Source organism: Ochotona princeps, chromosome 5 (genome assembly GCF_030435755.1).
Source record: "Ochotona princeps isolate mOchPri1 chromosome 5, mOchPri1.hap1, whole genome shotgun sequence".
Taxonomy (NCBI): Eukaryota; Metazoa; Chordata; class Mammalia; order Lagomorpha; family Ochotonidae; genus Ochotona; species Ochotona princeps.
This window is the reverse complement of record NC_080836.1, coordinates 66,618,816-66,642,103: the sequence shown is the minus strand read 5'-3', so window position 1 is coordinate 66,642,103 and position 23,288 is coordinate 66,618,816. Positions and strand designations below refer to the sequence as shown.

The following is a 23,288-nucleotide window of genomic DNA, read 5'->3' as shown; positions in this document are numbered from 1 at the left end:
CCAGAGCTGTGCCAATCCGAAGCCAGGAGCCAGGAGCATCTTACGAGTGTGCAGGTGCAGGAAGGGTCCCATTCTCGACGGCTTTCCCAGACCACAAGCAGGGTGCTGGATGGAAAGTGGAGCAGCCGGTATTAGAACCAGTGACCATAAGGTGCATTCAAGGCGAGGACTTTCGCAACAAGGCTAGTGCGCCAGGTCCCCACGTTCATTTTTTATTCCGTTCTGTTTCAGCAGCCCTAGTAATTAAAAGATCGATCTTTCCAATTGCCATTGATTAGGATTCAGGACCCCTAGCCAACACACCTCGCTGGTTGTTCCCTTACGGGTTTTTCCTGTTTTCTTCCCAAAAGCTTGTTTCCCTGCAGTCTCCCAGCTCTTCATGTCTCACCAATCTCTCTGAGCTTTGGGGACTTCTTGATGTTCCTGGAGGACACAGACTTTGTAGGTATACTTTGACTTTACAGGTTCCACAAATATTTTCAGATAGTATCCGATGAGAACTAAAAAATATAATTGTTAACCCATTGAACCTCCTTTTTAGCTACCTGGAGGCTGGACACAGCTCAACACTCCTTGTTGTGGCATGTAACAATTAGCATAAAGCATGCGGAGGTCCTTGTTGTTCAGATACTCTGTGACCAACTGCAAGCTATCATTAGCCTTTGCACCTTGCAAGGACCTATCAGTAAAATCCATCTCCAGTAAGACACGGCCATAATGCAGAGGGGTCTAATTTGTCACTTCCTCAAGTCTGTCATCTGGGTGGGCTTGGTTTACGTCTCAATTGTGTGGCCTGGCTCTCCAACTTCAGCAGACAACTCGAGACCTCTCCGAGTGAACACAAGAAATTTGAATGTGCGTGAAAGCAAGGAGAAAAGGGAGCTTGAAAAAGGAAACAGCAGTTACCAGCAGCAAGCCGTAAATCCTCTATCTCTGCCTTCCAGACCACGTCCCAACTGAATCCAGCAGCACCCCACCCGCAGACCTTCGGTGCTTCTGATTCAGAGTCCAGATACAAGGGCGCACATGCGTGTGGCGTTCCCTGGCTGCTTTCCTCGGCGTGGCAAGAGTTTCAGCCTAGGTGATTACTCCTGGGGGTTTTGACGACATTGTTAAAGGTAAGGAAGGGGTCAATGGGCTGGCTGGCGCAAGGTGCCAGGGCGCCCCAGGGCTTTTCACACAGTGGAAGAAAAGTGGGGTCACTCTGGAACCTCATATCTGGTGTTGTTTGGAGCCATTCACCTGCCTCTCCAGGAGGCCACCATGGCTTTTTCTGGACAGGGACCCATTCAGAGTTGCCCTGGGCTTCCGGGCTTCAGAGTTTCTGTGGCTCATGGAGAGAAGGAGAGGCGCGCGTGGATGTGGGGTGAGAGGGCGCAGGGCTTAGGCCCGCTCACTCCCCTTGTGCCGTCCTTCCCCCCACCGTCTTTATCTCCAGGATGGATTGAAGACTCGGGTTCCAGGCTGGGGCTAGGTCTCTAAATCTAGGCGGGACTCCGCCTTTCCAAAGCCTCTCTTAACTCCGGCGGGCTGGACTCTGATCTTTGCGCCCCCTTCCTGCCCTTTGATTCTGGTCCTTTGTGGGAAGCCCTGTTAGGCCGTCCAGGGAAGGAAAAACATTCTCTGTTGCAGGCGGGCCGGAACTGGAAGGCCAGGAAAGCGACCTCTGGGACATGGGTTATATTTATTTAGAGACCTATATTAAATACTCTCTTGGTTGAAAAAGAAAACGGACACTGCTTGCACCCCACCCAACCTCCTACTCCCCCCCGGTTTGCGCTGGAGCTTTGCCTCAGGATGGTGGGCGGCTGTCTTCTTCCCCCTCGCTCCGGCTCCCGCACCTGCCGCTAGGATGGGCGTAAAACCTCTCCACGGCCCCTCCGCCCGGGCCATGCACTTTCCCGCCCCCTGTCCGTCTCTGGGTCGCCCGCCGGCCCCTTTCGCGGCTTCCCGGGGAGTGAGAAGGCCCGGCCGGTCACGGGCCGCGCAGGTTGTTTGTGGCCAGCAGGACGCGGGCGTCCGGCAGGCAGCGCCTCCTGGGCAGGGCCGGGGGCGGCGCTGAGCACGGTTGGCAGGAGCCCGGCTTCGCGCCGCGGGGACGCCCAGGGTGGCCCTGACGGGCAGGGGGCGGCCCCGCGGCGGCGCGGGCGAGCTCCACCCCCAGCTCGGTATAAGGGCTGGGCCCGGGCCGCGGCGGCGGTGGCGGTGGCTGGAGCTGACTCGAGCTCGGCTCTCGGTCGGCCTGTAGAGCCTCGAACCCGCATCCATAAGGCTTTGCTTTCCAACTTCAGCTACAGTGTTAGCTAAGTTTGGAAAGAAGACAGAAAGAAAACCCCGAGGATTTTCCCCCTTTCTCCTGTTTTCTCTCTCTCTTTTTTCTTGTTTTTGCCATCATTGTCTTTAGGGGTGTTTCTGCACAAGGCAGCTGTGGTTTCCGCGGTGCTACCTCCAGTTCTTCGCACTCCTGTTGACGAATATTTCAACAAGAGCGGCGGCAGCAGCAGCAGAGCCAGCAAGGGGCACCTGGTGTCATGACCAGGGAAAGAGATCAAAACCGCCAGGGAGGATGCTGTGGTGAGTGGGGCTGAGCGGCCGTGCAGGGTGGAAACCCGGTTTGGACGCTGAGAGGTGCACGGACCCCACGCGGGGTTTGGAGCCACGGGCTTCCCTGTTAACCGAATGCCTCTGCGAACACTTCCTAGGCTGGTGTCTTTTTGGGGATTCAGGGATTTGAAGGAAATTCAGGAGGAAAGGGAGCTTGCGCGCAGGCGAGAATGGAGCACTTTGGAAAGCTTGCATAATAAAAAAGAAGTCCAAGAATTTTGAAACCGGAGTTTCTTCACCGCGTGTGAAGTTATGCAGCTATTGACCAATAGGTTCTGCTGATTCTCAGTGGATGATATTAAGTAAACATAGAGCATCTGTCCCAAGGTGGCTTGATAAAATGCGCCTGGTTTGGTCCACTTTGTTTTTTACCACTTATTGTTTGACAAAAGCAAGTATATAAGCTTTGTGACTTGAGCCCACTCATGCGACTAAATACGTTTTTTCTCTCTCCCCCTCCCCCTATCTTGTGTGTTTGTTCTTAGCGAACTACCTGACCTCTGCAAAATTCCTTCTCTACCTTAGTCATTCTCTCTCAACATGGGTAAGTAGGAATATAAGGTATTTCTTGTGATATAGTTGCAGTTTTTCTGGGTTCCTTTTATTTGGGCCAGTTGCATTCAGTCAGCTTTGTTACGCAGTTAAGGAAATAAATCATCAAAGAACATAGGCGTTAATGGAAAAGTATTTGCACCAAAGATATTTTCCCAAGAGTGTTGGTAAATACTATCTAATTATCAGGTTATCATACTTTAAACAGTTAGCCCAAACCAGGGTTAATCAGCCCAGGAGTATTTGCATTGCTTATAAATTCTGCATTGTCCCCTTAGACTTAGTAAGTGATACTGTCTGCTGCTAAGAACACATGAGTATCTCATTCACCTTCTATTCTTTCATATTTGTGTTTTCTTCTTCTGTTAAAATTTGGTTTCACCATGTAATTCCTTGAAAATACAGAATGTTGGAGTACCTGGTTTAGGCTAACAATAGCATTCTAAGATTAAAGTGTAAATGACTCCAAGAACAAATATATTATTGGTGATTAGAGCAAATGTAGGCATCCCAAGATATCTTAAAAACCATCATCCTGTGAGAATGGGCAACCTACTGACAGTTCTTCCTTTGCCTTTCTTTGTGGTGGTGAAGGCTCCAGATGATGCTGGGTGTTAACTAATGACTAAACTCTTTTAGTTAATTGTTCTTCTGTTTAAAAATGATAAAATGAGTATATTCTGTGCATGATTCATCTGGTGTTTAGAAAGAATGTAAATAAAAAGTTTGAGAGTAAGTTTGTTTTCAGTGTTAATTTTTTTTAAGTTGAAAACTTCTGTGGGATCATTCTCAAGGTATGAATGGAAACTATTGGATGAAATCTGTACCCTACAGTCTTGGGATGTTGTTATACGGGGTAACTGGTTCTCTAAGAAACAGCAATTCATAGATGACGTTTTAGCAAAGTAAGCTCCTATCTCCTCAGAGGCTTACACAGGGATGACTCTGCAAATTTATGTCAACATAGTGGAACTGGTGTGTGTTTCTTCTAATTCCAACAGCCAATGAGTCTAAATAGATTCATTGTAAAAGTGCTCTGCATAAATCTAAGTCAATAGTTTGTTCTTCCAGTGTAATTCAGAGAATTCAGTAGTTAAAAGACTAATTCTAACACGTGATGGAATTAGTATCTGAAATTCTCATCTTGTGGCCCAGAGCAAGCTCCTGGGGAAAGGAGATTGCCTCACTTCCAAATACCAGTTAAGTGTAAGAATTTTGTAACCTTCAGTTTATGTGAGCTAGGCTAGGAAACCTCCTAGGTTTTTGCTAAGGAAAAAAGAAAGCCAGAAATGTGGTTGTTCCTAGAGGATTTTTAACATGTTAATTAGATTTCACTGGAAAGGTGACCAATGTTTTATATCAACCTTACTGTAATTTGAGGGAAGAGAGAAAATTGAATTTAAAAACAAACATGACTAAAGCCATGTGAAGTTTGGTGGATTTTTACTTCTCACTGCACAAGGATACAAAAGATGTTTCCTAATGCTAGGTAATTCCACTTTTTTTGTTCTGTCTCTTTGTTGGCACGCTGCTTGATTTTATTGCAACAAAAATATGTATTTGTGTATACGCATGTGTGTATGCATATCAGTGTTCATTTTCCTGCTAACCCTGCCAAATTGCGAAGGTTGAGTGGGGTGAACACATTTTATTTTGGACTGCATATATACCTACCAATGGGTCAAGTCAGATTATACTGTCTTACCAGAACAGAAAGTGGAATGAGAAATCGATGCTGCCACAGAAGAACTTACAATTAAATATAGGCTGCTTAGAAAGTGCTTAATCACGAAAAGGTAGTGAACAGTGTATTACAGTGAGAAAAGAGGGACCAGTTCTTCATCTCTTGTCTTCTCATTATCCTATGGTCAACCTCCATATGTACCTCAAGATGTCTGTATTTCTGCATCTCATTGCCTTCTGCAGGCTCCCCTTTTGCTCTGAGAGGCTGCTGTGATTACCCAATGGTACTCGACCTTTCCTCATAGCTGGGTTGTGTTTTGGTCTATGCCTACTAGTATGTGAACTGCATAAAGGCATGGACTGTGATTTTTGCATATTACTGATGATGTATTAGACTGTAATAGACTTCGTACTTAGTAGCAGCTCAGTAAGTGTGTATTAAGGACATTAAAGACCACAATTACTCACAGAATTTACAGGGGCAGAGAAACAAGTCAGCAAAGGTGGGCACTTGGTCAGTTCCTTAGACTTTGCCCAATTCTTAGGCTTTTTGTGATAGCAGAATCAGTTGCCTTTCAAAAGATAAATCCCATGGAAATTGGGATAACCAGAGCATCCCCCCCCCCCCATCTCCATCTAAGAGGTGGCATGCCATACAAAAAGCAACAGAGAAAGCATTCATTTCACAGCACTTACTATGATGGCCTGATTTAAAGAACTCAAAAATCCTTGTCGGAAAAAGCAGGGAGAAGAAAAGAAACAATAGTAGTAGAATAACATTTCTTATTGTTTTTGTTGAGAAAGATAAAATTTCTTCAAGAGATAAACTTTCAACTGAGGCCTTCATGTGCTTTTTTTTCTTTTCCTTCTGTTGGAAGGTATTCAGAGGAAAGATTAGGTTAAAGCCCTTATCTTGCCCTTCAATCTTATCCTAGACAAGACTAAATTTGCTTTACATGTCAGAAACTGAGAAAGCAATTTGATTTGCTACTCTTTTTGACAGTTATCTTAATAAACTTACCTTTTCAGTGGTTTCAGAGTATATGAGCTATCATTCACTTTTAATCATATAGCACAAAGATATTTGAAATGGAAAAGTCCTACTTCAGTGGATACATTGCCTATTATCAAGGCAAACTTAAGCTGTTTCAGAAATATTGATCATGCTCAAACTTCAATACCTTCATGAGTAAATCTGATACAATTGAACAAAATAGTTGGTAAAATTACTCTATGTTTTGGCCACCTCTTCTCTATTTCCTTCTTGCATCGCAGAGATTCCCCGACCCATGCATTCCATTACTTGTTAGGCACCTGCTCTGAGCCATGGCTATGTTAGGATTGAGGGTGCAGCAAGTTCTACAACTTGTATTTTAGACCCTGAAGGGAGAGCGATTCAGATGTGATTTCCAGTTGTCTGATTTAATGTTTACTTGACTGTATCCATTCAATTTTGCAAAACTGTGTTCACAAACCTCTACCCTAAGGTTTCTGTACCTCTGCACTATTGATGTTTTGGGCTGGAAATCTCTTTGTCATGGGGGAAGTCCTGTGTATTGGAGATGCCAGTACTATCTGGTCTCTAGCTCTTGCAGCTGTGACAATCCAAAATAATTCCAGATGTTAACAAATGATTCTGCCACAATAACTCCAGATGTTAGCAAATGATTCTGGCAGGGCAAAATCACCCCAGTTGAAAACTGTTGGTCTACACAAAGTTTCTTATAAATTGCTAGCATGCAGCAATTTAAATTTTAAGTTTTGAACCTATAATATTGTTGTTTTTACTTTATAAAATATTCAGATCAGTTCACATACTCTGCTTTTAATACGTGGAATTTTTATAAGGATGTTATATTTTGAGAAGAACTGGAGGTATAAATATTTCCACTTTGGGGGCAAGTACCTAAGAAACTCATGTGGGAAATTTAATGTCTGACAGTGACTCTTTCAGAATAGGTTATGATAGAACATTGTTGTCCTTCTTCATAATTCGGAAGTTAGGGGTGAAACTTAAAAAACAAAAAACAAAACAAAAAACTCATAGGGCCCAGAGTGCTGGCCTAGAGGCTAAAGTCCTTGCCTTGAATGCAATGGGATCCCATATGAACATTGGTTCTAATCCTGGCAGCCCTGCTTCCCATCCTGCTCCTTGCTTGTGGCCTGGGGAAGCAGTCGAGGATGGCCCAAAGACTTGGGACCCTGCATCTGTGTGGCAGACCAGGAAGAACTCCTGGCTCTGGATTCGGATCCAGACACAGCTCTGGTTGTTGCGGTCACTAAGGGAGTGAATTACCAGATGGAAGATCTTCCTCTCTGTCTCTCCTCCTGTCTCTGTATATATCTGACTTTGCAATAAAAATTAAAAAATAAATCTTAAAAATTTCATAATTAGAGTCCTTACCTAACTCACATAAAATTCTGTTATACCGCATGCTTTAGTAATGAATTCAAATTCCAAAATTCACTATATTCTGTAGTCTATGTGAGAAAATAAGTAGTTTTGTTTGTTCGTTTGTTTTTAATTTTAAATCCCCAACTGCATTACAATGTGGAAATTACTACTGACTCAGGACATTTAGTTGTGGCATCTTTGCTCATGAATTTGATCTTAGTAATTTCATCTTCCTGGTCACTCTTTGCTTTATGATTTTGAAATGTGAAATACAGTGCAGATCTTAGAATGTTAGGGGTAAAGCTGAGAGTCTGTTTGAGACAGTCCCATCAAATTAGGATCCTGGCTTTATCTTAGCAATCAACTGTATTAATGTTTGTGAAGTATATTGTATTTCATTGTGGCTCAGTGGCGCATTAGTTTGCATCTCTCAAGTCAGGATAGACAATTCTAGCACACCAGTGGGAGAGGGAGAAATCTGGCACACAAGAGAACAGGTTTTACATGGTACAGTGACTTAGTGGATACTGCATGAACAAGGAGGAGGAAGAAGCCCCAGGCCTCATCAATCACAAAGTAATGTTGAAGAAAGGTAAACATTAATTATCCTGTTTTGATCAGCACACTGAATACATACATTGAAATATCACACCATAGCCCAGAAAAAATGTGCAATTATTATTGATGAAAAAAGAGCACATTTTGTCTAAGAAAACTCTCCTGAGGCTGGAACCTGTGTTTTTTCTTTATTGCTAAGAAGTACTTGCATTTCATTAGCATCAGAAACATGCTTTTGCATGTACTTAGGATTGGGGTAAGGATGTTTTCCATTGTGCTGGATGAATAACTTTAACATCTGACTGGTACTCAATCCACAGAGTAATTATGAACAATGAAAGTCTCATACAGCCAGAAAGTGCCCTTTTAATAAGAAAGCAGCTTCCTGAGTACAACTGGCTGAAAACTAGAAATACTTGACCAAAATGTCTCCTCTCCTTCTTGCAGGGAGATCGAATGTGGCACTTCGCAGTGTCTGTATTTCTGGTGGAGCTCTATGGAAACAGCCTCCTCTTGACTGCTGTCTATGGCCTGGTGGTGGCAGGATCTGTTCTGCTCTTGGGAGCCCTCATTGGGGATTGGGTGGATAAGAATGCCAGACTTAAAGGTGAGTATTGCTTTCTAATTAAACCCCTGTATTCATGAGGATGGTGCCTGAGCTTCCTGTTGGAAAGGAAACAGCAAACTAAGACTGAAAACCATTAAGGCTCTCCCAGTGAATGTCTGCACGTCCCATGTGTGGAATGGGGACTCAATACCAGCACCTCTAAATTGAGGGCCTGGGACTCTGTTCTAAGTTGGGATGTCAGAACACTGACCTAATGGGATTTGTGTGTATGTGTGTGTCTTTGGCTGTTCTTACTTCTAGATGTTAATGATTAACACTGTAGTACTTTTCTGGGAATCATGTTAAACGTTTAAAGTTTGTTTAACTCTGACTTTCTCTGGGCATCAGGACTTATGCTGGAGTGCTTTTAGTGAGACATCTGTCTTCTGGATTCTTGTGTTTCACATGAAGTTAGGTATGAGAGTATCAAATATTAAGAATAAATTTAAGAAAATAGTTTAACCTGGCTCTCAGCTGAATTATAAAAACATTTTTAAAAGGAAATGATATATTGATATTTATTCTACTGAAATAACTTCTATGTGGGAAAGAAAAAAGTGAGTATTTCATTTATTCGGAATAATGTGCATTGTCATTTAGGGTCAGGTGTTTTTGAGTTGCTCACTTGATAATGCTGAAGTTTGGCCATGTCTGTCAGAGTTGATGGGCACAGACTGAGGTACTGTGATCTTACTTCTGTGCACAGTGACTGCTCCTGGGTACAGACACAAGACTATTGAATTCTAGGACCTCATGCAATTAATAAAATAGTCAAGATAAACATTTTCTGCTTTGAGAATGGGTAGACCAGAGAACCTGCAGAAAAATATTTTGTATCCTAGAAAAATAATGCTTGTCATTTACATCATTTTGCATAGAAACCTAGCAATATCATATGTAGAAGCCTTTACACTTAGAATTGTTAAACACCTGGGTTAGGAAAGAATGTTGAATTGGATGAAGAACCTGTGGTGGGACAGCAATCTCCAATTTCTCCTGTATGAGTGAATTCCATTTGGGGCTGCAGTTTCAGAAAGCAGTTTGTTTTATCTTGAGTCTTTGATGACCTTTCAAGCCAGAGTGTGCTTTACTATCCTTGATGACATGAGCTGTAATTACACCTCACATATACAACTCTATATTTTCCAAAGGGCTTTCATACATATTTGATTTGAGCATCATTACAACCTCATAAAGTAAGAAAGGTGGGTATTACTATTCTCACATCCTAGAAACGTGTTTAAGAGACATTAAGCATTCTGCCTCAAGCACTGACCTAGAGAGTGGCAAAGAAGAAGACGACAAGATGTCCTTACCTGTCCTTACTCCACCACGTGGTTGCCTCACTGTAGGAGAGCTGGCCTTTTCTATGATGGAAGGGATAGCTTAAAATTTCATGGAAGTAGAACAGAACATTGGTATTCCAAAAGAAATACACAGCCACTTTGCTCCTGGCCATGTTTCGTGTGTCTTGTCCATGTCATTTTATCAGATTTGGCCTGCCACAAGGGATTACAGATTCCCTAACCACCTACATGTTCATATTTTAGCTTAAGCAACAGAAAGCTAAAAGATGAGTACTATTTAATAGCTCTGTTTATGACAGTAAACTTTCAAGAGAATATATGAAAATGGGATCATTATGAGAGACTTTAATTGGTGCTGATATTAAAAACCCAAATCCCATCTTTGGGTGATAGCTCCTCTGCTTCCAGTCCAGGTACCTGCTATTGTACCCTGGGAGGTATCAGGTGATGACCCAGATGCCTGGGTCACAGACACCCATATGTGGGACCCAGAGTCTTGGCTCCTGGCTTCCATCTGGCCCAGTCCCAGCTGTGGTAGGCGTTTTGGGGAGTGAACCAGTGAATGAAGATTTCTCACTCTCTGGTCTGCCTATCACTTTGTTTTTCAAATCAATCAATTAAGCAAACAATCTTTACAAATAAAGTCTTCAACTAGCAGAACAAAAGTGTGGGTAGTTTATGCTGTTCACAGATTTTATTGGTTTGGAGTGACCTTCTGTGTTGTGCTGGGAATGGTTGGGGCAAGATTTACTTCATGAAGATTTTATCTTTTCTGGAAGTAATTATGCATGTGAATTAATATAGTATAATGATGGTGTGTTGGTGTGCCAATTGAGGACAGCCCTACTAAAGCATTTCGGTGTAGTGACACTATTTCCTCCTCTGTACAGTGGCCCAGACCTCACTGGTGGTGCAGAATGTTTCTGTCATCCTGTGTGGCATCATCCTGATGATGGTTTTCTTACATAAACATGAGCTTCTGACCATATATCGTGGATGGCTTCTTGTAAGTTCTCAGTGAAATTCCTGATGGCAGAAAATTGAATTTCTGGTAGTAATAAAAGACAAACACCTGTTAAAGCTGGATAGTGTCCTTTTTACAGATGTGACCACTGGATTTTGATCTCTGAATGGCCTGTCTTTTCCCTATAGTTCATTGTAGTTTTGTTCATCACAGGAGCTCATTAAGTTTAGTTTGAATATAAATTTTGTCCTATTGATTTTTAATGGTATTCCTAAGAGCTTATTTTATGATTCAGTTGTTAGTTTTCAGCCTTTGAGTTATCTGTAATTTGTTTACACTGTGTAAGAAATGTTATTCATATTTCTTAATTAGTCATGATTATGTTCCTTCAATAATAAGTGCTATTTCTGTTTGGGACATCAACTAGGTAATTTCCCACACTAAGATTTCATGTTACATTTGTGGACCAGGGGAAAAGGATTGGGGTGCAGAGACAATCTGGATATATTTAAGGGGCTTGTATATATTTGGGTGGTATTATAAAGCTTGAAGACCAGGCATAACATTAGAAATCTTCATGCCTTATCCCCTTCATTTTGCTGAAGAAAAAAATATAAAAATAAGCTGAGTTGATTAGCCATTGCCTACACTGAGAAAGTGTCAGAATTCTAACATAAATATGGGTCTCCTCAATACCTTTTCAGCATTTTTTCAAAGGAGATATTAAATATTCACAGTAGGTATTCTGTTAATATTTTATAATAATTATGTTACATAAGTGTTTAATGACTACTTTAAATTTTGTATTATGTGTTCTACAGGTAATGTGTATGTTTTATATTATATGTCTTACAGATTCAGGCAATAGCTTGCCCTTTAGCTTGCCCCGTGGTATTGGTTATTTCATGGATAGGAAGTAAAATTATTTCTTGTACATAAAGTTACCATAAAATTTTTGTTATGTCACGAAAGGCCATCTTAAACTACTTTGTATTATGAGATGGATACAGTGTGGTCAACTAAATTGTAACTCCTGCTTTTTGCTAATAATGTCTTAGACTTCCTGCTATATCCTGATCATCACTATTGCCAACATTGCGAATCTGGCCAGCACTGCAACAGCCATCACTATCCAAAGGGACTGGATTGTTGTTGTTGCAGGAGGAGACAGAAGCAAATTAGCAGGTAACTTGATTTTCTCTCTCAAACTAAATGGAACTCTTTGGATTCTCTTCAAGTCAGAATAATATTAGTCTATACAGTTTTACTCTTTGTTCTGAGCATCTTTTTTAAAGATTTATTAATTTTCTTTGGAAAGAGATTTACACAGAGAAGGAAAGACAGAGAGAAAGATCTTCCATTTGCTGGTTCACTCTCCAAATGGCCGCAATGGCTGCAGTGGAGCTGATCCGAAGTAAGAGCTTCTTCTGGGTGTGCCATGTGGGTTCGGGGTCCCAAGGCTTTGGGCCATCCTCCACTGCTTTCCCTGGCCACAAGCAGGGAGCTGGGTGGGAAGTGGAATAACCGGGACATGAATTTTTACCCATATGGGATGCCGTGCTTAGAGATGGAGGACTAGCCAGTTGAGCCATTGTGCCAGCCCTTGTTCTGAGTATTTTTAAAAATAAGAAATTAGAAGTAGTTTTTTTTTCTACCCTATTGCCAGCTTTGGTGCTAAGACATAGCTTACTGCTACTGAGTGTACGATAGTTAACTTCTCTCTTATATATACCTGGAAAATGAAAGAACATTCCTTTTAAACCTCTTCTTTTTTGAAAATTGTGTTGTTTCTAAACATTTAATTCTCAGAGAAATGATTACTGGACATGAGATTTTACCTAAAGGTGTTATTATTGGTACTTATCCATCACACTATACATGTTATTTTTCTGCAAATTAATTAAAACACCTGAGTTAAACTCTAAATGTTAATTTCTTCTACTTTAGAATTTTAATTTGTAACTTCTGTATATTATGTGTATTATAATTTTGCTATTGAAGATACAAAAGAAATAGTGGACATAACACAGTATTTAAAGAAGGTTACTTCTCAGTTATTCACTGGAAATGCATACAAGTGGCCAAAGACAGACTAAAGAATGGCTACAAAGCAACAGTTCATTTTGAATCAAGTGTACGTGAGCTCACAGTAAACTTCCTTTGCTGAAGTTTGTCTGCTTTCTCCCCCTGTGACACAGGCACAAACTGGATTGATAATTACACAGGGAGCGGAGGAGGGGGTACAACTGCCTACAGGTCAGGTCAGCTGAATCAACTCTGTTGGTCATTAAGATAATGAGTATCATAAACACATTGCCCAACCAGCCTGACAGACAAGAAAACCATTCTTGATGATTTAAACGGCTTATCCCCGGACACAGAAGGGAAGATTATGTGCTGGGGTTAGCAAGCAGCTTTGTTTGATCAGACTGTGTGATTTTAAAAAACAAACAAAAAAAAAAAAAGAGGGGGAAAAGAAAGAAAAGAAAGGTGGTGACTGAAAGAGAACAAAGTCTTTGGAGGGCTAGTGGAAGAATTTGCTTGACCATGACTTTGTTGGGGGCATATGAAAATGGACACAGAAATACTTCAGTGATTTAAGGTGATGCATGTGCCCAGTGAATCTGTTCTGCAGGAAATTATCTCTGGAGCTACAGTAGTGTTTCTCAACCATTTTTACTAACTGCAATTTATAATAGGCAACAATTCCACAGTGCTTTTTTGTCACATGGAACCGTTGTTTACTTTCTCTTTTTAAAAAACATGCCATTTAAAGCATATGTGCATGTCTTAAAATTCACAGGATTTCAAAGGACGCACATATATTTTGGAGATAAGCCACAAATATTTTGTTTGGAATCTGGGAGAAATGCTTGGCTTGTGAATTTTTGACTTATCTGAATCTCTTAACAGAGCTCATTTTGATTCTAAAGTCAAAAATTGATCACTCTGTAAAAGAGCTCTATTAAAGAGAAAGTTATCCTCTTTAACTTGTCCTAATGCAAAAAATATATTAAAAAATGTTGATTAGCATAAAGTGACAATAAGTAAAAATGGGTGAGAATCATTACTCCAGCTCTAGAGATAATTTCCTGCAAAACAGACTCATATATGCTCAATTCATCTTGGGTACAAAAAGTAAATAAATGAGTAAATAATAAGATCCCACAGATTGTTATGATTGCGATATCCCAGAACAACAAAACTAGGATTGGCTGTTTCTTAGCTGACCCGCTTTATGTTAGGAATTCTGGCAGAGACAAAGAATGTGAGCTAGTCTACTTTCTAACCCTGTGGAAGTTTTTGAGCTCAAGAGAGGAAGTAGGCTGTTGTTGAAATCCTGTCCACTCTAATTTAGCTTTTAGTGGGTGGTTGTCTTTCAGTAAGGCTTGTGGTGCCTTTTCTGCTCTAAGATAATTCAGGAGAATCAAGGAAAAGAAGCAGGGTCAAGGAACAATGGGCTGGAGAAGGGGGAAAGTGCACTTGGAGGGACTGCCTGAAGCTTTGTGAGACTGTGTATCTGCACACAGACTCACCTGCTCCTGTCTCTCATCAGGAATAGTTTATGTTTAGGCAGGCTGCTATTTTAGGTTATTGGCAAAGACTGGTAGAAACCCAGGTAGGGAACTCAGGGGTGGGAGTGTGGTGGTGGTGGTGGTGGTGGTGGTGTGTGTGTGTGTGTGTGTGTGTGAGAGACATATTCAGATACATATGGCTATTTCATCTATTAACTAATTTAGGAACTTTTCATATATTGGATCTACTGTTTCAATGAAACATTCTCTAGTTCCTGTTTGGAGCTCACTTTTCCAAGATTTTTTATTCTTAGTTCCTTCCCTCCTTTGCAGATCACTCTTTATTAATATCTGCTGAGATTTTTTTTTTTACTTTTGTGCCCTCTGATAAGAAGTTTGATGTCATATTTAAGCTATACAGATCTATTTATTCAACAATCTTTCTAAATTAATCTTCCATGAAATGTAATATAACCTATCTAATAAAGTAGTTATTTAATATCATTATCTGTGGCACAACTGTAGTGTCAAAGAGTTAAAGTGGGAATTAAATCAGCAAACATTTGCATGTTTATATGAGGATACTTTGAAATGTTCATGGAAATGGAATGAAAATATAAGTTTATTTTGGTATAGAAGAATTTTGAAATGCAGGCACTTTTTTTTTCAAAGTATGTATCGCTCTCGAACTTTTTTAGAAAAGCCCTTGTATAAGAAGCTGATGAAGCGAATATGCACGTTCAGGACACTGTTGACACTGAAAGTATTAGGCCTTTGAAAAGCAATCACTTAATTCATCCTGCTGCAGAAAACTAAAAGCTGTTTCTTCACATTTACATTTTCACTGATACCAGACGTATTATTGACAGCTGAAATAAGATTCAGACAAAAGATAGACACTGGTGACACTGAGAAACGCCATGGTACCTGAAAACTGAGACAGTAAAAAAGTAACAAATAATTTGAACTAATTTTGGGGGCTGTTGTTCTAGGACTTTAAGATCCAGGTATATATTTTCTTTAGTTACTTGTTTGCTAGATTAAATTCTGGAATTACATGAATCGACTCTACATTTCTCTGTCAGCTATGGTTGTGCACATGGCGGTAGCAAAGCTTCGACAGATGTGGTCATGGGTAGAATCAATGAAAGTTGCCTTTGCCTCCCAAGTGAAAGGTGACATATGTCAAAGTACCGCTGTTATCATACAAGCCATCAGCACTCATGGGATTAATTGGAAAGTAATTAAGGAACAAAGGATTAGAGAAGGATTAAACGCAGTTTTCTATTCATCCGCTTGTTAGTCAGACATTGCTTTTCCTTTGAGGTCACTCAGTGACTGTGAAAGGCTTGTCTTATCAGTTTTTACCCTGCTCAGTGAGGTAGGGAATGAGAAAGCAGGTCATTGCCCAGCTTCTTTCTTATCCATCTTCTCTCTACTTTGGCTCATTTCTCTGTTCCTGTAGTAAAACTCTACACCTTGACACAGCTCTGAATCCCACTACCTCCCATAATCCGTTGTTTAACTGCTACCTCCTGTTCAGTTTACTCCTTCACTGCCCCAGCCTCCATGAGTGTCCAGTGTGCTTGCAGCTTGGAGAGCATCGCTCCAGCTTTTCACTGCAAGTGCATGATCACTGAGCTCCAGCTGCCAGGATCATCCTGTGTTCTCTAGTTCCTCTTTTCACTCTTTCCTGCAGTACTGCTCTTTCTCTTCACACATTCAGACCCTTCTCCCCTGTCTTCACTGTCCCTAGCTATTGTGCTCTGCATTTTATTGAGAAAATGGAAGAATTGAGAACTCTCATTGTGCTTCCGCCATCATGTTTCTTTTCTTGCCCGTAGCTGAAGACGTGTGTAGCCTTTACTATTGGTAACCTGTGCTCCTATCTGAGAACAACTCTTCCACTCATACCATGAATTCAGATTGTACTCCTGCTCAGCCACTGTCTCATAGAGTCAGACTATAAACATCCTCTGACTGTGTTCTTCTAAAATTCATGCTTTTACCACCCTGCCACCTCTGCCATGGCATTTGGTGTTCTTTGTTTTCCCTGCAGCAAAGCTTATCAAAGAAATAGTTGTTTCCAATTCCTTTCTCTGATCAAGATCTTGCTTTCCATAAGGCCAGGGGAAAGCATTCACACTGCGCTCTAAGGGGTGTGACTCAAAAGTTAATGAAACTGGGGTCAACTGGAGTTGGCCCCAGGCTGTTTTCACTTCAGTCAAGCATTTGCCTTTACAGCTTTACTTTTGGATGGCCCAGCATCTTTCATGTGAACCATCTAGTGTTTCTTCTCAATGCTGGCCTTCGTTGACCCATGAGCACACTTGGGCAGTTTATTAATCTGTCCTTTTTTGGAAACACTGTCACCTCGTGGCTTCTATGCTACCCTACTCTCCTGGTTTTCCTACATCTTACCTTCATAACCATTATTAATGTGCCTAGTGCTCAGTTCCCAGAGATGATGTCCTCTTTACAGTACCCACATTCTTCTGTAATCCCATGTAGTCTTGCTGCTCTACCAACCTGCTGACCCAGTTCATATGTCTTCGTTACTTTCACCCTCATGTATTTAACCTCCTGGCCCTTGATGTGGCCTCCCGAAAGTGACCAGGCCTATCCAAACCCAAATACATGCTCAACTATGCCAAAACGTGATTCTTCTGAAGTCTTCCACTTCTCAAACTCTATTATTCCAACAATTTCTTAGGAAAAACAAAACCATGTTCATCCTTGATTTCTCTCTTTCTCTCAGACCCCCTATCTAATCTGTTATCAAGTCCTCCTGATCTTGCAATTTAAAATATACACAATCTCTCCTCCCACCTTCCCTGTTCCTGCCCTGGTCCACAACACATCCTCTACCACTTGTCACCTTGCCTTTGATACTGCCCATGATCTAGCATCCTCCACCTCCCTTGCTCCGTAGTTTTTTAGCACAGCAAACAAAGTGAAATGTCAGACTCTGCCGCCCATATTCAAAATTCCCAAAGGTTCCCTGAATCAGTGTGAAAGTCTTTGTAATATTCCGAAGACCAGCGGTGGTTAGGCCAGACACCCCTCATTTCCTTTGTCTTCTGTTGTTCTTGCTCTGTTCCAGCTTTTCTGTTCTCTACCACTCTGAGCCTGCTCCTCTCCCTGAGGATGGCTGTCTTCTTTGGTCTGGAATTCCCTTTTCTCTGATGTCCAGGTCCCCACTCCTTTGCCTTCTTTCACTTTAGGTCCTGTCTGCAGTGCCATCTTCTCTCTTTCTTTCTCTCTCTGTAATTCTCTTTTGTGAGTCCTTTCTTGAATTCATCTCACCTTCTCCAAGAGCACATTCCACATCTTTTACTCTGCTTTATTTCTCACCAAAGTATTACATAAACATCTGACATGTGATATATGAGGGTACTTTCCAAAACCCTTTGAAAAATGGAATTAGAATGTAAGTTCTTTTTTTTTTTTTTTGCTTCAAATTCTGAAATTCGCTTATGTTTGTAGATATGTACATATAGGCTTGTTGACTCTTCTTTCTTTTCCGATGAGAATGTAAACTCCATGAAGACGGTGAAAGGTGTTGCTTATTTCTTTATAGTGTTGACAACAGTACTTAGCATATAGATGAATAGACACAGCTTGTTGAAAAAAAGGTGGAATTACAATTGTATTCATCTAAAAAACTGTTGTTAGACTAACAATCTCAAAGAATCCTGATTTTTGAGACCAATTTAGTGTGACTTGATCTACACCACGAATGTTTTTTTTTTTTTAAAGATTTATTCATTTTATTACAGCCAGATATACACAGAGGAGGAGAGACAGAGAGGAAGATCTTCCATCCGATGATTCACTCCCCAAGTGAGCCGCAACGGACCGGTGCGCGCCGATCCGAAGCTGGGAACCTGGAACCTCTTCCAGGTCTCCCACACGGGTGCAGTGTCCCAATGCATTGGGCCGTCCTCGACTGCTTTCCCAGGCCACAAGCAGGGAGATGGATGGGAAGTGGAGCTGCCGGGATTAGAACCGGCACCCATATGGGATCCCGGGGCTTTCAAGGCGAGGACTTTAGCCGCTAGGCCACGATGCTGGGCCACCACGAATGTTTTTCTAAACAATGGTTTGCTCCAAGGGATTTGAGTTCATGTCTTGGACATCTGCACTCTGTGTTGTCATGTGCAAATGGCCGGTTTCTCTTTGATGAGTGTGAAGACCCCTCTTTCTGCTGCCTCTGTAGATATGAATGCTACCATACGAAGAATTGATCAGTTAACCAACATCTTGGCTCCCATGGCTGTTGGCCAGATTATGACATTTGGCTCCCCTGTCATCGGCTGTGGCTTCATTTCGGGATGGAATTTGGTGTCCATGTGTGTCGAATACTTTCTGCTCTGGAAGGTTTACCAGAAGACCCCTGCTCTTGCTGTGAAAGCTGCTCTGAAAGTCGAGGAGACTGAATTGAAGCAGCTAAATTTACACAAAGGTAATCTGAATATGATGATCAATCCTTTGATTCTGATGGTCAGGCCCTAAGTAAGTGTTGGTAGAGATCAAAACAATTTTGAATTTACCTCAGGATTTATTACTTGTGAAGGCCTGGGTGGGGGTAAATGTGTTTTATTTACATGGACTTTTTATGGAGTATGGTATAATATTTCAACACATGTATGTAGCATAGACAGATCCAATCCAAGAGTAGCATTTCTGGTTCCTTGTCTTTTCTTTAGGTTTATAGCCTGTGAACTCCCCCTGTTGTTCAGTTCTTCATTTGGTCGATATTAATAGGATTTACAATCCCCCACTCCATGCCATGGAACCCTAGAACCTATCACTTCTGGCTTGGTTTTGGTACCTGTTATCCACCCTTCCTGTAATCCCTCTCCATCCATCCTTCCCAGCCTGAGTAATCTTTCCTCTAAGTTAACTTTGACTATTTTAACTTCCACATGAAATTGTCTCATCCACAGATGAGGCAAAGCCAAGCTTCTGAGGATCTGGGGAATAGCTTTGAATTGAACCTATGGAGTTTGGAGTGGGACCCCGACCCTTGTCTGCAATGTGAGCAGTTTAGGGATGGCTAGAAAAACTGATAGAAACAGGGGAGTTCCTTGGTGCCTAGAAAGTGGCAAGTTACATAACCATTTGTCAGGCAGCTGAAGACAATGAGGAAATGGTGAGAGGCATTCTCAAAAGAAAAACGAAACAGGGATCTGGATAAATCGACTCTGACCAGGGAACCCCAAATAAGATGCTATGTTTTCCTGGTGATTCTATTTGATGAGTTGTTCTGCTTTTTTTTCTTTAGTGCCCTCCCCTAAATATTATTATTATTTTTTACAACAGATACTGAGCCAAAACCCTTGGAGGGAACTCACCTAATGGGTGAGAAAGATCCAAACATCCATGAGCTTGAACATGAGCAAGAACCTACCTGTGCCTCCCAGATCACTGAGCCCTTCCGCACCTTTCGAGATGGCTGGGTCTCCTACTACAGGCAGCCAGTGTTCCTGGCTGGCATGGGTCTTGCTTTCCTTTACATGACTGTCCTGGGCTTTGACTGCATCACCACAGGCTATGCCTACACTCAGGGGCTGACTGGCTCCATCCTCAGTATTTTGATGGGAGCATCAGCAATAACTGGAATCATGGGAACTGTGGCTTTTACTTGGCTGCGTCGGAAATGTGGCCTGATTCAAACCGGTATGATCTCAGGACTGGCACAGCTCTCCTGTTTGATCTTGTGTGTGGCCTCGGTATTTGCGCCTGGGAGTCCCATGGACTTGTCTGTGTCTCCCTTTGAAGATATCCGTTCTAGGTTCATTCAAGGAGAGCCACTGCCCACTGCAACCAAAATACCTGAAACTGCCTTTACAACTGAAACTCTCATGTCAAACGGGTCTAATCCTGTTCCTGTTGTCCCAGAGACGAGTAGCCATCCCATTTCCCTGATTTCTGTCAGTCTGCTGTTTGCAGGCGTGATTGCTGCTAGAATTGGTAAGAAATATTTTTTTTACATATTAACCAACTAGTGTGTTTTTTGGAAAGTGGATAGATAACCTGAAATATTATCTGAATATCTGGACAAAATTCATTATTGATCTTCATGTATATATTTTAGTCTTTTTAATAATCATAAAATTTCTATTTTAGTTTATAAAATTCTATTTTTGTATGTACTAAAAATATTAAGGCTTGGAATTTTTTCTAAGTCAATATCTTAAGTACTCGTTAATGGAATTGAATTTATAAAACATATTAACTATGATAATTATAATTAATTACAATGTCATCTAATGATTTAGAATTCTTATATTTCTATGCGACAACATAAAATAGTTTTTGTGTATATGTGTACATGTGCAAAAGACATAGTAGTTACAAAACTCTTCCAAAAGATTTCTACATGATGTATATTTATTATATAGTTTGCCTCACAATTGGATTTTATAGTTCTGAAAGGAAACATAAAATGTTACAGAGCAAGATTTAAGTAATCATTAACAGAATAATGAATTATTGCTGACAATTTGTTCTTGAAATGAAACCTTATTTATCTTGTGCTCAAAGCAGTACATTAATTTATCAAAGACATTAATACTGGAACAAGACAGCTTTATTGTAAGGGCTTTGTAATGCAGGCAGTAAATGTGACTGTGGTTTTAAGTTTCCTTGCTCCTTAACCATAACAGTGAATTGAGTCATTTTAAACTTCATAAATACTAGTCTTTATAAAAGGATTTGTTATGCTTTTCATTTCAGAGTTTTACTTCTGTATTTTGAATAATCACTGAAAAGCACAACTAAGAAGCTTTTATAGATTAGACTTATTTTTGTCTGGCAGCCGTAGAGATAATTTCTGAAAGCCTTTATTAACTTGATATTTGTTCATGAGAAAGAATTGTTTAAGGCAAGCCTATGTTAAATACTGCATTTATATATAAGGTGACAAAGTTAGTAGGGCTCGAATGTGTGTTTCTATATATAAATCTGAAATATATGATTTTAATAAATCCAACTGTTAAATTTTTTTTCATAGGTCTTTGGTCCTTTGATTTAACTGTGACACAATTGCTGCAAGAAAATGTAATTGAATCTGAAAGGGGCATTATCAATGGTGTACAGAACTCCATGAATTATCTCCTAGACCTTCTGCATTTCATCATGGTTATTCTGGCCCCCAACCCTGAAGCTTTTGGCTTGCTCGTATTGATTTCAGTCTCCTTTGTGGCAATGGGCCACATCATGTATTTCCGATTTGCCCAAAAGACTCTGGGCAATCAGCTCTTTGTTTGTGGTCCTGATGAAAAAGAAGTTGCAAACGAGAATGAAGCGGATGCATCTGTTGTATAAGACAGTTTAACTGTAACTATCGCTGTTACTAGACTGTGTAGAGCACATGTGTTTATTTTGTACTTCAGAATTCCAGTAAGCAGCCGGCCATTTTGCTCTAGTCTTATTATACCTGCGCCTTGAGGGCAGGCCATGAGCTAAGAACCAAGGTCAGCAGAAATAAGCACCTTTACAGATTGTATGGGAAAAAATTGAAGTTCCTGCTTGTATTTGGAGCCAATAATGATGACACTGAATTCTCCTATCCTGAACAGAGAAAAATTCACATTAAACAGTGGTTCCATTATCATTTGGTAGATACTTATTATCTGGACTAGATATTAGAAACATTAGTTTTCCCTAAAATTCACTCTTGCTCAAGTCTGCAAAATTTACTTTTATGCATCTTCTTCTCAGTTGTATTATACAGCAAGTAAGTTCTCCAAGTATGAAGATTTAAATTTGGATAGCCAGTATTATCCTTATCGATCCTATCGATCTTAAGGGACTTCCTGTATGTGAAAAGAAATGAAATACTTAACTAGAATTTTCTAATAAGGCTCCTGGTTTAATCTATGAGAACACCTTTGCAATTTTATTATCAGGTAGTGAAAAATATTGTACTAAGCATATTTAGCACTTCATATAATGGCTATATGTAAGCTGCACGTAGAAGCAAAGCTATAGATTTATATCATAGTGATTGCATAAGACCTTCAAATACTTCAGTAGATTGTCACAAAGCCAAAGCTTAAAGCTATACAAGAGGACAAGATCTTGATTTAACTTGGACCGCTACCAGGAATCTGTCTCTGCAATGTGAGAGAGTGTCTTAAACCTGGCAAGTTACATGTGCAAAGGTAGCTCACACTTAGGTTTTGCTTTAGAAATCATTTGATTTCTTTCAACACTTGGGTAGAGCATTTTTATGTTTTATTGTTCTATAACCAAGAATTTTCTGTCATTCTAGAGCAAGAATGTTCACAAAACCATTTTTTTTTCCGAAATCTGAGTAGCAGCAGAGGAGGGAATAAAGAACGTTTGTATGGATTTTTTAAAAACTGTTTTACAAGTCATTTGCAACAAGCCAGTACCAACATGGTACTTTGCCTTAACTGTTTATGCACTTTCACGGAGACTGCAATACGTTGCTCTGAGCACTTTCTTAATCCTTGATGTTTAATCTTGTTCTCATCCTCCTACAGTATGACAATGATTTCCTATGTTGTAAAATCTTTGTAATATTTCTATATAAAAGTTTTTAAAACCTTAACTTTTTCCTGGATTTTGTTCTCCAATTGTTAGGGCTACAGTTATGTAATTCATGATTGTTAGTGGTATGCCCTTGTTCATATTTCCAGTTTATAGCAGCCTAAGTGATAGTATAGTTATCATAAGACCCAGTGCTGTTTTTCTCACCTTGACTAAGTCACACGAAGCTCTGTTAAGTTCTAAGAACCATTTTCTGTCAATTAGGATGATACTATGGAACCAATCAGACCTATCTCATAGTTTTCCTGATGGAACCCAACAAGAGAAACTATTTGGAAGTGCTTGGTAAACTACACAATGAATAGCATTACTAGCTGAATAGCAATGATAGAAGTTGGACCCAGATAATGAGGGGAAATCAAGACTGGCCAGCGACTGATAGTCCAGAGAGAGTAGAGCCTGCTTCTCTGCCTTCGGTGAATGTTTCTTGAAGACTTGATGTATGCAGAATTGATTTGGACAGAGTTGATCAGGGTCTCCTTTTCTCTTCCCTAAAATTGGGAGCTTAAGAACTTTTGAC

At 40.6% G+C, this 23,288-nt stretch overlaps 1 protein-coding gene across 1 annotated transcript; it reads left to right on the top strand.

The window, feature by feature from the left end:
- The first annotated feature begins 2,200 nt into the window (after positions 1–2,200).
- On the top strand, positions 2,201–22,753 carry SLC40A1 (solute carrier family 40 member 1). Its single transcript, XM_058664712.1, has 8 exons — positions 2,201–2,574; positions 3,090–3,148; positions 8,240–8,399; positions 10,597–10,712; positions 11,729–11,855; positions 18,405–18,650; positions 19,511–20,161; positions 21,204–22,753. The coding sequence occupies exons 1-8, from the start codon at positions 2,532–2,534 to the stop codon at positions 21,515–21,517; spliced, it is 1,716 nt and encodes a 571-aa protein (XP_058520695.1). The 5' UTR covers positions 2,201–2,531; the 3' UTR covers positions 21,518–22,753.
- The last annotated feature ends 535 nt before the right edge of the window (positions 22,754–23,288 follow it).

Coding starts and splice junctions, on each gene's coding strand:
- SLC40A1 (XM_058664712.1), top strand. CDS start 2,532: ATGACCAGGGAAAGAGATCAAAACCGCCAGGGAGGATGCTGTG. Junction 2,575..3,089: donor CCGCCAGGGAGGATGCTGTG/GTGAGTGGGGCT, acceptor GTTTGTTCTTAG/CGAACTACCTGACCTCTGCA. Junction 18,651..19,510: donor GCAGCTAAATTTACACAAAG/GTAATCTGAATA, acceptor TTTTTACAACAG/ATACTGAGCCAAAACCCTTG.